The 16,813-nt window shown below is 46.9% G+C and overlaps 2 protein-coding genes across 11 annotated transcripts in view; one reads left to right on the plus strand and one right to left on the minus strand.

The window, feature by feature from the left end:
* The first annotated feature begins 5,090 nt into the window (after window positions 1-5,090).
* On the plus strand, window positions 5,091-10,886 carry LOC134541934 (uncharacterized). Its single transcript, XM_063385687.1, has 5 exons — window positions 5,091-5,385; window positions 5,736-5,969; window positions 7,933-8,064; window positions 8,890-9,057; window positions 10,497-10,886. The coding sequence occupies exons 1-4, from the start codon at window positions 5,367-5,369 to the stop codon at window positions 8,994-8,996; spliced, it is 492 nt and encodes a 163-aa protein (XP_063241757.1). The 5' UTR covers window positions 5,091-5,366; the 3' UTR covers window positions 8,997-9,057; window positions 10,497-10,886.
* Window positions 10,887-13,244: 2,358 nt separating this feature from the next.
* The window catches only part of LOC134542478 (uncharacterized), a 46,016-nt gene continuing 42,447 nt past the window's right edge, over window positions 13,245-16,813 (minus strand). For all 10 annotated transcript variants that reach the window (XM_063386796.1, XM_063386794.1, XM_063386791.1 and 7 more), the window contains one exon: window positions 13,245-16,566. In XM_063386796.1, coding sequence (XP_063242866.1) covers window positions 16,357-16,566 — 210 coding nt within the window. In that variant the 3' untranslated portion in view covers window positions 13,245-16,356. The remainder of the gene's footprint in view (window positions 16,567-16,813) is intronic.

Consider the following 16,813-nt stretch of genomic DNA (forward strand, 5'->3'; position numbering starts at 1 on the left):
ATTCCGGGACAACTCGTCGGCCAACTGATTTTCACGTCCAGGAATGTGCTCGACCGTGAACGAGAATTCCTGGATCAGCATGGCCCACCGAGTGAACTTAGACTTCCGGCCCTGAGCGGAGTCCAACCAGCGGAGGCATTGGCTGTCGGTTCTCAGCGTGAATGAGCGGCCCTCGACGTGGTGACGGTACCTCTGTAGGGCCCAGACCACCGCAAGGCACTCTTGCTCATTCACGTGATACTTCCGCTCAGCCTGCCCAAACTTGGCGCTGGCGTACTCGATCACGCGCCTCTCGCCCCGGTCATCCATCTGGTACAACACCGCCCCCATCCCCTCCTGACTCGCATCCGTCTGGATGAAGATGGGGCGGCTGGGCACCAGGCGTGAGAGCGTGTGACAGTTCCTGAACCGGCGCTTCACCTGTCGCAAGGCCTCGTCCGCGGCGGGGGTCCACCGGAACTTAGTCTTCGGCGACAGTAGGTCCGTCATCGGGGCCGTCACCGTGGCGAAGTCGGGGACGAAGGACCGCAGCCAGTTGAGCAGCCCCAGCAGCTTCTGGAGCTGCTTCCTGGTCTTCGGTGCCCCCTTTCCCTCTATTAGCTCCAACTGCTCAGGTCGGGGGCGGCACCCCTCCGCCATCACTATGTGTCCTAGGAACTCTATTTCCGTGGCCCCAATGTGGCATTTCTTTGGGGCGCACGTCAGTCCGTGTCTGGCCATACGTTCTAGCACCAATGCCAGATGGTGCGCGTGTTCCTCCCACGTCCTGGACCAGATGATAACGTCGTCCAGATAGGCACTGGCGAACTCACCAATGTACCCATCCAGAACACGTACCATCAGGGCCTGGAACGTGGCAGGGGCGTCCATGAGACCAAACGGCATGGCGCAGAACTGGTAACGTCGACCGTCTGGTGCCGTAAATGCCGTCTTAGGGCGGTCCTCCAGACATACCGGCACCTGCCAGTAGCCTGATTTTAAGTCTAGTGTCGTGAAAATAGTGGCGTCCCCCAGTCCTGCCAGTGCGTCTGTGATATTGATCTGCGGGGGCGGGGCGGGAATGGTCAGTTTGTTTATCGCCTTGAAGTTTACGCAAAAGCGTAGACTTCCGTCTTTCTTGGTGGCCAGCACCACCCGCGAGTTATACGGGGAGGTGCTGGGTTCCACTACCCCGTCACGTAACATCTCGTCAATTTGAGTCTGTATGGCCTCCCGTTCCCGGATGCCAAATCCATATACCTTCTCAAAGGGAGGGCGGTGCGGTACCATCGGTATCCGGTGCTCCGTCACGTTTGTCCGTCGTAGCCGGTCCGCGGCCGCAAATACCTGTGCCTGAGAGGTGAGGACATGGTTGATGACATCGACGTACTCCTCTGGAACACCGTGCTGAAGGTCTTCTAGGCGAATGACTGACTGAGGGGGACTGGGGGGAACCTGGTGCACGCCGTATACCGTCCAGCGCCCCTGGGTGCCGAAGTGCATCCGGCCAGCTCGTACTTCCACGGTGGCGTCGACCTCGTGCAGCCATGGGACCCCCAGAATCAGCCCCTCGCGGAGCTCGGGGACCACCCAGGCCTCGACGTGGCTAACGTGACCAACGATGCTCATTGTTACCTGAGTGATGCCCCCTGCTGCAACGACGGCGTCCCTGGTGGCCAGCTGCACCAGCTCCCTCCGCGGTGTCACTGCCTCCGCTCCCACCAGGTGGGCCGCGATGTAGGTTCGGCTGGCGGCGGTGTCCACCAGGGTCAGCATCTCCCGCCCGTTAGCGCGGACAGGAATTCGCAGCAGCTCCGGCTCCTCGGGGCCGACCTGCCCCAGCTGTACAGTCGTCTGTCCCCCACCGCCCCCGGCCACCTGGCCGTCCGGGCGTGGGGAACTCGCGGCGAGGTCCGCGGCTCGCTCCGGCGCCGACGTGTTGACGTTCCGGTGGTCCACCTCGTCGACGACAGGTCGACGAGGCGGCTGGTCCGGCCCTGGTATAACCGGCCTCAGGGCCGCGGTGGTGGCGCCGGCAGTCAGCTGTCCCTGCACGGAGATGGCCGGCGGGATGCCTGCGCTGATGCTCTGGTTGTCCGCCCCGTCGACGGCGTGTCGACGAGGCGGCTGGTCCGGCCCTGGTATACCCGGCCTCAGGGCCGCGGTGGTGGCGCCGGCAGTCAGCTGTCCCTGCCCGGAGATGGTCGGCGGGATGCCTGCGCTGATGCTCTGATTGTCCACCCCGTCGACGGCGTGTCGACGAGGCGGCTGGTCCGGCCCTGGTATAACCGGCCTCAGGGCCGCGGTGGTGGCGCCGGCAGTCAGCTGTCCCTGCACGGAGATGGCCGGCGGGATGCCTGCGCTGATGCTCTGGTTGTCCGCCCCGTCGACGGCGTGTCGACGAGGCGGCTGGTCCGGCCCTGGTATACCCGGCCTCAGGGCCGCGGTGGTGGCGCCGGCAGTCAGCTGTCCCCGCAATTGCCCCGGCGTGGGGACAGCTGATGAGGAGCAGTCCCGTTGTCCCCTGCTTCCCGGCGGCATACAGGACGTTAGTGCGGTAGGCGCCGGTGGTGGTCGACGTGTTCTGTCAGTTACTGGGACTGCCGGTGGCTGGCGGGCCGGGGAGCGGCACCCAGTTGTCCCTCCGCCCCCGGTCCTGCGTTTCCCGCCTGCGACGTGTTGCCTTCGCGCGCCTCCTCCCACGCGGCTCTGGTGGGGCAGAGGCGATGCCAATGGTACGCGTCCGGGCAAAAACGGCATCGCGGCGGACGTTCGTCCCTCTCTCTCGTAGCTGTCCGCTCGTGACGTCCTCCTCCTGTCGCAGCTGGTTCCGGGCGTTCCCTGGTGCCACCGCGGTCTGTTGTCCTGCGCGGTCCCGCGCCGCCGGCGTAGCTCACCACGGCCAAGTCACTGTCCGTGACCTCTGTGACGGTGACCCCCCGCGGCCCCGAGCGAGCACGGGGAGCTCTCGCGCCCCTGAGTGCCGTCCTCCACTGCGACATGTCACGTTCGATCACGCGGGCGAGGGCCACGAACTCCTCCGTGTCACGACCAGCAGCCGTCCTCATGAAGGGGCGAAACTCTGGCAGCAATTGTTCGACAATGGTTGGCAACGCCGCACTCACGTCCCCACTTGTCCCCAATCGGCGGAACATGCGTAACTTCTCGTAAATGAACTGCTCTGCACTCTCGTCCTCCTCCTGGTTTCGGCAATAAAATGTCCGCAAACACATTGCCCGCGCCTGATCGTTATCAAACCTAGTTTTGACTTGGCGTACAAAATGTCCCCACTCGGTATCAAAACTCCCGGCCATTGACCACCAGTTCCTTGCCTCGCCGCGGAGCTGTCCCGCCACTCGCGGCGTCCACTCCGCCCGTCGCACTTCGTACAGTTTTAGGAGGTGTTCACACTCCCGCAAAAACTCCCGCGGGTCCTCGTTGTCTCTCCCCGCAAACTCTGGCAACTCAAACTGCGTGCTCACGTACCGCACTACCGGCCCATCTGCGTCCGCGTGCCTGTCCCCCTGTTCACGTTTACTGTCCTCAACTGTGCTGTCCGTGCTGTTCGCGCCCTCGGCCGCGCCGCCGGACCCGCACACCTCGTTTTTTACGTCCATTTTCGCGGAGTCTCCCTCCTCACACAAGTCCGTTTCGAAACTGATTAGATCGTATCTTTCTTGTCCCGCCTGTTTCCACGCCATCCTGTCCTCCTGTGCTACTGATCCGCGGATCGTGAACACAATCTCCCCCAGTAATACAATACGATCCTCCCCGGCGCGTTATCTTCAGTCCGGGATACCGCTGCACCGCCGTCTTGTATTTCTGTCGCCCCCACGACACGTTATCTCTCGCCGAAACGACTCGTATTCGCGACGTTCCCGCGCCGCGTTATCTCCCGCCGGCGCGCCGGCGCGCCGTCTCGAATTCGAGCCGCTCCCACGCCGCGCGGTCGCACCTGCTTCCGTTCTGTCCTGCACCTGCGCGCTTGCATGCGCTTGCGTGCGCTCCGTGCGCTTACGGCCACACTAGTTGGGCGCCAAATGACGTCCCTCGGCTTCTGGTCCCCGTTTTCCCGTTGAAATAAATGTCCTGTTATGCCCGTACTGCCCTCGTCGGAGAGGTGTGGGTCCAGGCCAACGTGGCCGGGACCGGGAAAGGCGGGACCTGGAGGGAGAGTGAAGTGATTGCGAGGAATGTTGGTAGGTTGTCGCAAGCAGAACACGGCATTAACGAATTTCACGAGCCGTCTTTTATTAACGCTTATAAAGTCCTGCCGCAGCCTGGCGGAACCGTCGCGGAACAAGTGCCCTACCACGGCGACACGGACTCCCTGATGACGGGGCGGTTCTCAAATACGTTTCGGCGCGAATCGGTAAGTTTATTAATGCTAGGCTGACCCAGTGAGAGAGGGCCCGAAGACGGAGCGCTGTACATACGCGGCCCGTTACGTAATGTTCCGTGGACGGCGAAAAGTTCAGAGACTCGTAGCACCACGTTCGCGTTGTAGAAACTGCCCGCTAGACACGTCTCCCGATGACTCGTAAGTTAACAATGCTAAGCTGGTTCGCGGTGGCAGCTCAGCTGCCGTGACCGACTGCGGACTGAGCGAACGTTCAATCCCGAGCGCAACGTGCGCGGCTCGCGGAGCAACGAACACGTCTGTCTCCGCTCGAGACCAGGACGCGACTGCCTCTCCCCGCCCGCCCGCGGGCCGGCGCCCGCGGGTGGCGGGGAGGGAGGGGAAAATCGGCCGGCGTGGGAGAGAGCTCCGTCCCGCGGCGCGCCAGGCTGCAATTACATACTATGGCGAAACACTTCAGAAAAAGTTATTGAATTATTTACAAAGACATACACGAGACATTAATTACACAGCGAACTTGCACAATGAATAATAAATAAAATAAGTTAATTACACACATTCAAATCCCTTAATCGTTTACAAATATATACACACTGAAATAAAAGATAAAGTCACATAGAAAAACACTCGTTGGCATGCTAGGAGGGCGCACGCGGGTGCGTCCCTGGCCGTCGCACACACTGGGGTTCTCTGGGGGGGGGGGGGGGGGGAAACAGGCCCCCTCAGGCCCGCGTCGGTGGCCAGGTACGGCCTCTGTATCTGGGAGGGTACGACGACTGTCGTCATAGTATATTACATATTTACATTTGCGAGGCTTCTAACTAACACTGCAATCAACCAGCAAGCTTGCTGTAGGCTTAATTTGACAGACTTTTTGCAAGCTTTAAGCATGGAAAATGTCAACGAGATTTCCACTCTTCCAAGAAGTGGCCGTAGTATTCAGGAGATGGGGCAGCACTAAAATGAAGTACATCGATGTAAGCAAAATTGTAGCACAAATAGTATTAAATATTTCGTGTTTTAGTACATGAAGAATGAGAATCCAGGTGAAAAGCTGAAATTTTTTTGTTCAAAATACTTCATGTTTAAATTTATAGTGTACAGTTTCGGTTATTTAAAGTTCGTTAATGGTAAAAATGATAATAGTAAGCTCAAAAGTATTTTTTTTAAATTTATAATAATTTTACACTATTTTATTATACTCCTGCTTTAAATATTGTGTTTCTTCTGGGAAATGCTAACTTTTTCACATCTGCTGCACTCCAGTTAAACCCTACTATTTATTTCCCAATTAGTCTCCCTTATTCACTCTTCAGTGGCGGTGTAAAGCATACCTAGCATCCCGATGTAACTGTTGGGACGTCCTTGTCGACCTGACACGTGGCTTGGGATGCAGGACAGGACTACGAGATCAGCCCATACGCCACATTCAACGTGCAGGGCAAGACACTGTCCACGTCGCAGACCATGGACTACTCGCTGCAGTTCCAGACGTTCACCCAGCGCGAGTGCTACGCAGGGCACCCGCGGCCCGCCGCGTGCTGCAAGGACTACTGCGCCCACAGCTCCACCTCCGGCGACACGGAGCCGCCGCACACCTCCAAGAGTCCACCCGATGGCCTCAGCCTGGGTGAGCGTCATCTGCAGGGCTCGCCCTCTTCTGGGACAGCACTCCAGTGGCGGATACAGAAAAATCTCAAGGGGGGGGGGGGGGGGCGCAGATCTACCTCTTCCACACACTCCCTTGTTACGTCACCTTGGTTGCTTGGATGCAGCCAGAGATCTTTTTCCAAGCTCTATCCGTTTCATTTACGTCTCGCCCGAATATTTGCTGTTGTTGGTGCATAATTGTGTGATATTTGTAGTTAAAATGGCCAATTGTGCAGTATACAAATGTCAAAATCACGACAGAAAAACTAAAGATTCTAGACACATGCAAAGCTTAATAAAACTTCATTCAAACTGTTTCCAAGACATGAAGTCGTTAAAGGTGAGGAGTGTATGAATGTGTATTGTATAACATCGGCGGCCGGGTGCGCGCCCTCCCCTTGCCAAGAACCATGCTTGGTGCTGGGCTGCCCTGGTCAAGGGGGGGGGGGGCGCCCCCTGCGCCCCCCCTCTATGAATCCGCCACTGCAGCACTCCGCCATTCTGGCTGGGTGCTGCTCGGTGGTCGTGATGGCTCGGCAATGTTGCGACATTGTTCATGATTAGGCAGTGTTGTAGCAAACCTGCAAACATGTGTCTACATGTTGTGTGATTCAAGAATGTTGCTGCTAAACTCTCACATTAATATTGCTTGATGCAAAAAATTTATGGATTTAATTATAGGGGCGTTAGAGTGAGCTAAAAAAAAAAAAACAGCAAAAATGATACCTATACATTAATTTTTCTGCTACTGTTCTGAATTGAAATTTTCTGTATCATAATTTGCTCATTTTCCATATATTATGATGACCCAATGATTCTCATACATTCTTTATTCCAGCTCATGGACCGGATAGTTGTCTTGGTGTGTTTATCACCCCATAGAGAGGTGAAGGGTCGTAGAACCCCACATAGGTTTATTAATTTAAATTGTTTTTGTGCATTTTGCTTTGGGTATGTTAGCTAACATTAATGCTGTATTCGTGTCATGAAGTAGTGTAAACATTTTGAGAGTTAATGTGTGAGCTTAACCGGCCCCCGAACATGTTAGAATACACACAGGAGAGTATGCAAGATTTCATTTATTTGGAGGGGGGGGGGGGGGGGTGGTATAAAACCACTTTGCCTGCTGTGGCTTTCAAATTCTTTCCATTTGTTAGTACTAATAAAATGTTGTTTTTTTTAAAGGATTTTTAGTTCTAGCCTACTATCTCCATGCGCCCCTGGTTCGGTAACCAATTAAATTTTATGCAGGTAGGTACAGGAGCCGGGGCTGTCGTAAGTTACAGAACGAAATGTGAAAAGTGGAACATTCAGGCTCATCTTAGGTTTTAAGACTCATGTAGCTTATCAATGACATACATTTTCTTCAGAAAAATAAAGTAAAATATTTTAATTAAATACCCGTGGTCTTTCATTGTGGCTAAGTGTTCAAATAACTCGCCTTCCAACAATAATATCCGGGTTCGATTCCCAGGGAACGAAACCAAGGTTATTTCACTGCCTGAAACCATTGTGGACCTTGCCAAGTTAGAGTGGGCTTTTTCCTGCTTACTCAGATTTTCCTCACCAATTGCTACCAATGCTGCTCCATTACTATCATTTCTCTAACTACCTCGTTATCGACGAGGTCTACTTCAAAGTCTACTTCATTTATCTATTCCTCTTCCCTCCCTCCCCCCATCTTCCCTCACTTTATTTTGTTGCATCTTACTACCATCCTTCATCCAAGAAGTACATCTCACTGATCCATAGATATTCAAGTTTTAGGGAATGTACTGTTACGGACTTGCAAAGTAAGTTTTTAAGTGTAAAAAATTTTAAATTTCATTTTTTGCATCTTTTGTTATTTCGGATGAAACTAACGACCATGAGGTGTGCTGTTTGTTGGTAAATGGGGGAAGTTGCTTGCCCAAAGCGCTGACTCCACATGTTGCCCCGGGCAGAGATCTCGTGCATCTCGAGCCAGAAGGCAGGGGTCGGCGCCAGGCACCGCCACTCAGACTCCGACAGCAGCGGGGCAGAGACCCGAGGGCCGTGCTACCAGCTACCCACACGCCTCAAGAGCCCTCGCAGGGGTGAGTACCACCACTCTGCCACCACCAGTGTAAGAAAAGCAGCATGTGCTAATGTGGCTGAGAGAAACACACTCTACATTTCCCTTGTCTGCCTCCTCCTTCTCTACCTCCTCACCATAACATTTTATACATTTCCACTCTCCCATATACTCTGGCATCTGCTTGTACTGCTCTACTGATTCCTTCACATTTTGTGTGAAACCAAACTCCACACCCATCACTTTTCACTCCCTGCTCTTTTCCCCTCCACACCTTCTTATTCTTACACGTAGGTACCTTAGAAGTTATATCGCCTTGCCGCCGAGTTTGACCCCTATTCCTCGCGCTTGAACCACGTGTTAACTGCACACGTCTATCAATTGTTCTCTCAGTCACCTAAAAAATAACTATCTCTTCTCAACATTGCACACCACCGCACACGTCCCAATCTATACTTCACATTTACATCACGCACACAAGTTCCTACAATAATCACCGCCGCTATTTCATTTAGGTTTCTCTGACACACAGTGCAAACTAACCATGGTGTATGTCCAAAGTAATAATTTAAGTCAATCTTCGCCAACACAAAAATCATTCAAAGAACATTGGTGGGTGTTATGTTGAGAAATGAAAATAGTTCTGAAATTATTATCACTGCAAGTTACTTTTAATTATATTTTCTGGCTTACTTTCTTAATAACTTCCTTTGAGTGTAGAATCGTACATACTTAACACTGACAAAGGATCTATGCTTGTAAGGACTTGGAAAAACACAGTCTGCAAGTTGAGGTCAATGTGTGGTGGTTGTAGCGTGTCTCGTGAAGCTTGGTGGTGTTTGTGCAGACTCTGTGTTTGAGCTGGAGTCGAGCATCGAGTCGGCCGACGGCTCGCCGGAGGTCAAATACCACAAGAGAAGCAAAGTTCTGCACAGAGTGACACCTTCCAGGTAGTCCGTGCGTGCCCTCGGCAGGGGCCTGCTCTCCGAGTCTCGCATCCAGCCTGGTAACAAGGGTGAGGGTCAAGCACGACAAAAAACAGCATAACCCTGCAATATCAATCCTCTTAGAGCATTCCCCTCCTCAAACTACCTGTCATTTTATCTCTAATTAGGCCTACAGTTTTAAAATGGATACATGTGTAAGTTACTTTACCCAGCTGTGTTTCTTCTTCGCGTAGAGCAGAAATTATTTTTTTTTTTTTCCATTCAAAAATAAATGCAATAACATTGCCTATGTATGCTAATAATCAAATCTAAATAAGTAGTTTATGATTTTTATTTCATTCGACTTCGTGTACTAAATGTTAGCAACAAAGTTTATCCCCTGATCCTGATGGCATGATCCTTTATGCATTGATTCTGTAGCACATTATGCTTGCTGTTTTAATTTAGTACATCAAAGAGCCTAGCTATAATAAAAAAAACTCAAATATAATACCAAAAAAAAAATCGAAATCCTGCTGCCAATGGGCACAATTCTGGTGATAAACAATCCTGCCAACTTTTCCCTAAACTGTACCAAATTCCTTTCACCTTTTCTTCCCCTAAACTTAGTTTCCTATCGTTCTTATGATCGAGATTTTTTTTCCTCTATCTGTTCTCACTCTAAAGGCTTTTCTTGAGTTTTCTCCCCTGCTTCAATGTTGCCCTCTCTAACCTATCCATGAGGTCAATCATGTCCTGAGTACAGACTTATCCATGCTCATCCGTCGTCAGAAAGGAAGCACAGTCTAAAAAGAAAGCACATTAGTCAAAAAGGAAGAACATTCTTAAAAAGGAAGCGCATTTAACAAAAAAGGGCATACATTTATACCAAAATTCAACTTGGTAGGATTTGATCTCATCACACGGATACGATCTCTTTTGAAAATTTATCTCAAGAAATTTTAATATTCTTTAGGGTCAGTTTTATAAATACTTATGATCAAATTCCACATGGTTATACATGGCAGTAAAATATTTGAAAGTTTTTCTAATATAAAAAAAATTAATTTAAATTGGTATTGACCAGTACTTGAATTTACATGCTAATAAACTTTTAACTTTCGATTTCCCATTGATGCAATATTTTTAACTGAGCACTAGGCAAACAGCTGTACTTGCGCTGGGCCAGACTCGCCTGCCCTAGAGGCGCCCCTGCCTCCACATGTCCTAGTTACGTTTCAATCCGCCATTTAGGGCTATTAATTGACAGCATAACCATATTCACATATTACTTATGTGCATTTCTGTTAAATTCTCATTGCGTTATATAGAACTCTTACAGTTAAAACAAGACTTAACCACAACCTGACTATAGGTACCTACTGTTTATTGTAAACAGTCTCAGAGTTCTTTTTTCTGTTCTAATCAGGTAGAATGATTCATGATATTTCGAAGAAAAAAAAAACTTTTAATTGCTTTAATTTTTCAAATAAACAAAATTTGTTTAAAAATATACATTTATTTACAGGTGGAGACTGCTTTGAGATCCTGCTACAACCTGTGATTATACATCTGAATATTCGCCAATACATGAGACCTGAATTTAAAAAAAAAATGATCAATGCTTATAACATAGTTTCAGGATCATCATCCAGAAACATTTCTTGGTTGTAAGAAATCTGGAACTTCTTCATTCACAAATTCTTAAGAATTTATTTGCATGTTTACATTTTAAAAATGTGAAGTGAAAAATCTTGTTGTTTGAATAAAAAATATCTACTTGTACCAGATGATGAAAGAAAATACAGTAAGTTACAGGTCAGTTGAAAATGAACCTAAACGTAAGAAATTATACTTCCTGTATTATCTTTCAAAATGCACTTATACTGTGTTAATAAATTACGTTTATTAAACAAGAGCTGTTTCGAATACTCATTTAAGATAACTTACCTAATTCCTTTAAAATATTTCTATAATTCTGTGGGGGATGTTTTGGGGATAACATGACGTCGTCCGGGGCTGTGTCCGATATGTCACGTCCCCTCCCAATACCTCCTTATGGTATCTGAACTCCCCGCCGTCGATGTGCGTGCGTGCGTGCGTGCGTGCACGCCACGAACAACCGAAAAAGGACGCGCGGTCGAGTCAGTGCTATAAAAAGTAATTCATATTATAAGCTTTTCTTTTGGATTAATAATAATAGTTGTAAACTTTTTCTTTCTTCATGAGTGTTCATGTCTTTTCAGGGTTCATGACATTATATTTACGTACCGTTTAATAACAACGTACCCGGACTGCTGAAGGCCATTTCCTATATTATTATTTGAGTTACGATTGTTTACGTAAATTACCAAAAGTAATTTAAGGCATAATTAATTGTCTTATAATTTCAAAGGAAATATTCTGTCTTAAATGTGCAAATATCAGCAGCAAAACTCGGGTTCGCCCAACGGTACATGAGTTTTGCGCGATTGTACTAACGAACCACGTCGGCGGCCATGTCTCTCTCGCCAGTTGCGCAGCATCGTCACCCGAGGCAGGACGCTTGAAATATAATGTAATATCCGAGCTAAGTAAATTTTGTCTTCCATTTAGTTGATCTCAATCGCTTGCGCATATCTCCGGAGCCTACCTCGAGGGTGTGACTGCTTTAATTTAATTACGTTCATATCCACTCGATGGACTTTTGTCACCAAAGCGATTCTATTTTTCAGTCAGGAGGTGGTTAGAACCCTAAGCTGGTCGTGCCGTAAGGCTTTTTTACAGTTGAACTTTAATATCAGAAGCATTGTACGAGTGATGTGTGTAATTCAATAAATCTCAAGTTTCGCCCACCTCGTGTTCGCCTGACCACGTGTGTGATGTGGATAGGTAGGTACCTGTCGGCGTGTGGGACGCCCGAGAGCCCACGCGAGCGACCAGCTCAGCGCGCCCGACGCTCAGAGCGCAGAGTCCAGGGGAGTTGGGCAGTTTTAAGGGGGATACGAGACACGCCCCACGGGCGACATCATGACCCCAGATCGAGTGTCTCTGCCGGGTCCGTGCCCCTACGCACGGTGGCACCCGTCAATTATATCATACATCTACTAACGAGACCCCGGTCACGTCAAGTGGCCTTCCCACCGCAGGGCTAATGTACGACAATCGACCGAGAACCCTGGCCACGTCAAACAAATTATACTAGACTACGCCACTATTAAAAACACTTGCTGTTAATTCCAAGTGCTCTACGTCAGTCAGAAATATTTGTCAGAACGGCACAGAATTACATACATTTTGTGACAATATATGTACTTCATCAATTCTAGTACACACGAGAGAGATAAGCAAATTTAAAAACACTTATATTGATATTAAAATAAAATTACATTACAAACTAAAGTCGATTTTTCGGCCATTTAAATTCTAGAATTTTAGTTCTAGTTTTTTTTTTTTCAAGTAGATCATGGATAGAGTGATTATCAACACATGTCATTTTATGTACAATTTAAGATTCTAAATGTGCTAATCATTTCATGACAGATTGTATTTCATTGGTAGTACTTATGTCACTTTTGCATGGGGAATTGACTAGCTTGAACCTCTTGTGTCCACACTTACAATCTCCTCTTGTTGGCATTCTGCATCTGTCGTGCTTTACTCTTTTTCTATACTTCACAATTTAAAAGAAGGATAGTTAAAACTTATTTCTTCACTCTGTTACGCCCTTACGTCTCTGTTACAACACTCCCTGACATCTCGACTGCCACCCAATATCTTTGATAGCATGTGAATAGCCAAAGTCCATGCACAACGTCTTGCATGTACACTGCCTTACGCCAGAAACTACGGCATGTGCACAAGGAAGTGAAACAAGATTATAATGTTTTTATTGTTTAAAAAACTTCTGGAGTCTTGGAACCCTTTCATTTCTCGAATAAATCACATATTTGTAGTCATTTTCATACACTACTAAGCCAACATAATGCAGATAAAATGTTGTGGCCAGGTAAAGCTGTGCAGAAAATAAGTGAAAGTTTTCATACGTCACAATTAAAAAAAAAATTAAATTAAAATTTGCAGACTGTCACAATCAAGAAAAAAATCAACACAGTGGTACACATCACTACGGCAAGGCTAACGGTAATTTCAGGAAAAAGTGGCAGTATGTATACATTAAGTACTTAAGTCATTCTAAAGCAAGGCTCTCTAAAATATTCACAGAACCCAATTACAGTGACAAACTCATAGCTACATACTTGTGTTTAGTTTAATTATAATAATTCAAAAATCTTTTCAAAACTTTTATTTTGAACATTACAAAAATACTTCATTTTACACATATAACAGTCATCAAAATTATAAATGACCAAAGGTAAAACTAAAGAAAAATCCATATAAACAAAATTAAGAAACTACAACATGAACATTTACAAGTCATGCAAACAAAATTCTTAAGTGTAGTGATAATCATATCTGATTTATGCATATTCTTCCTTCGACTAAAAAAAATTTAAAGAATGAAACAATATTCTGACTAGAAACAGTGCAGAGTGCAAGTCCAGATAATGTTGAACACCTACAACAAAAGTTTTCTACTTTAATTTCAAATTCTGTTGCACTGCTAAGTTACAGCTCGTAACTTCATTTTACACGTGACCCTGACAGGCTACAGGACACTACCACAAAATTATATCTTACGTGTATACGTAGGAAAATGGTACAGATATAAGTGGGGAAAAAAAAGTTGCTTAACAGTACGCATAAACGAAATTAGGTATATTCCTGGTTAAGAACATGCCTTAGATGACAGCAACATTGATCATCACACTTCAGTAATGCTCATTTAAAATTTTCATGCACACATAAAAAAAAAAAAACTCAACCAGCAGCTACAAGGAAGGGGTACTATCAGTTGAGCAAGTGCTGCGACACACGGAAGCAGGGTCTTACCAGAACATGTGCTCAGAAAAGTACAGAAGGAACATCTGCCCCTGCTCCAGTATCACTTACACCAGGACTCGAAGCTGGGCGTGCTGCTCAAGTGGCGACGAAGCACCAGCCTGGCACTCACCAGTTGCTGTTGCCGTGACCTGAGTGGGCACGGCCGTGCTACTAACCTGTTATCATGTATGACAGCAGCGGCTGAATCACGGAGACAAAAAACACAACTCTGATTTGCTGCATCTCAGCAAACAGTAAAGAATTTACACTTTCAGCATTTTAGCAAAAATAAATAAATTACTTAAAAAAATAATTTAATCTTTTCAACTTATATAAACAAAAATTGCTTGATTGCCACTAACATTCACACCTTATTTACATCTCGTAAATAGGTTCTTCTCTGAATGTGTGGTTTTCCGTGGTTAGTTGTAGCCACGATCGTGTGATTCTAAGGGTAGATAGACAGTACTACTCTGATACAAGATTTGTAACTGAAAAATTATGTGAAAACTTACAGGCTGACAGTTAAATGGACTAAGTGCGAAGCTGAGAACTATGCACACTGCAAGGTCACACTTTTTCACACAAACCCCTCTCCCCCCCAAGCCTACAATGTCCCCTGCCCCTGCAGTGATTAAGGGTATTACAACTCACCACACAGTGTTATCAATGCACATGTGCCTTAGTAGAATAAATGAACTCCATTTTTTTTTTTTTTTTCACTTTTGCAAAATTAATGATAAAGACAAAGAAGCCATTATATAACAGAGAAGCAATTCCATTAAAATACAGGAGAATGCTGTAGTAACATTCATGAAATGAACTCACAAATTAAAACATTTAATGAGTAAAAACCCTAATGTGTAATTTCCTAGAACATAAAAATTTTCACTGAACTTATTTTAAGTGATTAACAATTTATAAAATATTTAACATATAGCTAATTTAAAATAAACTTATTTTGAGGTAAAATAATTTTTGTCAATCATAAATTATGTTTTAAGAACGAAAGGAAATGCAATATGAAAAATGTTTTAATGATAAGACTAATAATAATGAGACTGAAAAATAAAAAACTACTATTGAATTATGCATGTGTAACATGGTAATGTTTTATTGTTAATTTAAGAGATATACTAATTAATAGTACCCCTCAAGTACCAAACACTTCAAAAAGTTTTAAAAAAGATAATAGCACACATGTAAAAAATGTGTTTATCTCTGACACAACACATACACACGTAGAGCTAGTTTAGGACTTAAAATGTGAAAGCAAAAGCTTATTAAGATGTAAAATATATTTGATCTATAATTACGTCCTACAATAAACAAGTTAACATATAATAAGATTACTTCAAGATGAACAAACATCTTTACTCAATTCCATAGGAAACATATGTAGTGCTCTTTCAAAAGCATTGGTAAATCATTAAACGTGAACACAAACAAAATTTATATTTAAAAAACGAATATATCAAGTTGTCCACCAGACCAAACTTTGCAAGCTTGCAAAATCAGTAATGCGTCCTCTAAAGGAATACACACGTCTGGACACCTGGTACTGCACAAGACACAGAACTCTTCCAGCTAATTTGGTCCGTTATTACATCGTAATGGTTGTGCTGCAAATAATAATTGTGGAAATGTACAAAAACAGTAGTTTCAAACGTTTCAGTCATTGCACAAACCTCAGCCATGAAAGCGTGCTGATCACGTAGCTCTTCACATCCTCGGGGCTCTGTACAAGTGCGTGGGCGAGGTTGGGGGGCTCAGCAGGAAGCTGATGCTCGGCTGGAAGTTGTAGCGCAGCACGTTTTTGGTGCGCTCCAACCATTGCATGATGCTTCAGCCATGGAGCATGCTGATCACGTAGCTCTTCACATCCTCGGGGCTCAGTACAAGTGCGTGGGCGAGGTTGGGGGGCTCGGCAGGAAGCTGATGCTCGGCTGGAAGTTGTAGCGCAGCACGTTCTTGGTGCGCTCCAACCATTGCGTGATGCTTCAGCCATGGAGCATGCTGATCACGTAGCTCCTCACATCCTCGGGGCTCTGTACAAGTGCGTGGGCGAGGTTGGGGGGCTCGGCAGGAAGCTGATGCTCGGCTGGAAGTTGTAGCGCAGCACGTTCTTGGTGCGCTCCAACCACTGCGCGATGCTTCAGCCTCGGAGCGTGCTGATCACGTAGCTCCTCACATCCTCGGGGCTCTGTACAAGTGCGTGGGCGAGGTTGGGGGGCTCGGCAGGAAGCTGATGCTCGGCTGGAAGTTGTAGCGCAGCACGTTTTTGGTGCGCTCCAACCATTGCATGATGCTTCAGCCATGGAGCATGCTGATCACGTAGCTCCTCACATCCTCGGGGCTCTGTACAAGTGCGTGGGCCAGGTTGGGGGGCTCGGCAGGAAGCTGATGCTCGGCTGGAAGTTGTAGCGCAGCACGTTCTTGGTGCGCTCCAACCACTGCGCGATGCTTCAGCCTCGGAGCGTGCTGATCACGTAGCTCCTCACATCCTCGGGGCTCAGTACTAGTGTGTGGGCGAGGTTGGAGGCGCTCGGCAGGAAGCTGATTCTCGGCTGGAAGTTGTAGCGCAGCACGTTCTTGGCACGCTCCACTGCGTACGTCTGCAGTGTGTTGGCCTTGAGCATCGCAGGTGTGTCGTCGTCGTATGCCACGCTCTCTTTCTGCAAAGTGCAAGCATTTCACCTCAGTTTGCTTATTTTATTTCCAAGTGCATACCAAACACTTTTAAATATTAATGATTCTTACTGTTGGTATGCTACCAAATGACCAAGTCAAAAGGCTGTAAAACTGAATAAGTTGTCTTTATCTAATTTTTATAAAAAATAAGTTTTTTATTGTGACTTGGTTAGAATAGTGAGTTTTTAATCTTTATCTACTAATTGAAATATTGACTTTGTCTTTTTTTGA

Source organism: Bacillus rossius, assembly GCF_032445375.1.
Source record: "Bacillus rossius redtenbacheri isolate Brsri chromosome 4 unlocalized genomic scaffold, Brsri_v3 Brsri_v3_scf4_2, whole genome shotgun sequence".
Classification (NCBI taxonomy): Eukaryota; Metazoa; Arthropoda; class Insecta; order Phasmatodea; family Bacillidae; genus Bacillus; species Bacillus rossius.

Bases quoted from the DNA above. Each gene is read 5' to 3' on its own strand.
- LOC134541934 (XM_063385687.1), top strand. The intron at 5,970-7,932 runs GTGAGCGTCATC...TGCCCCGGGCAG, and splicing joins ACCCGATGGCCTCAGCCTGG to AGATCTCGTGCATCTCGAGC. The intron at 8,065-8,889 runs GTGAGTACCACC...GTGTTTGTGCAG, and splicing joins CCTCAAGAGCCCTCGCAGGG to ACTCTGTGTTTGAGCTGGAG.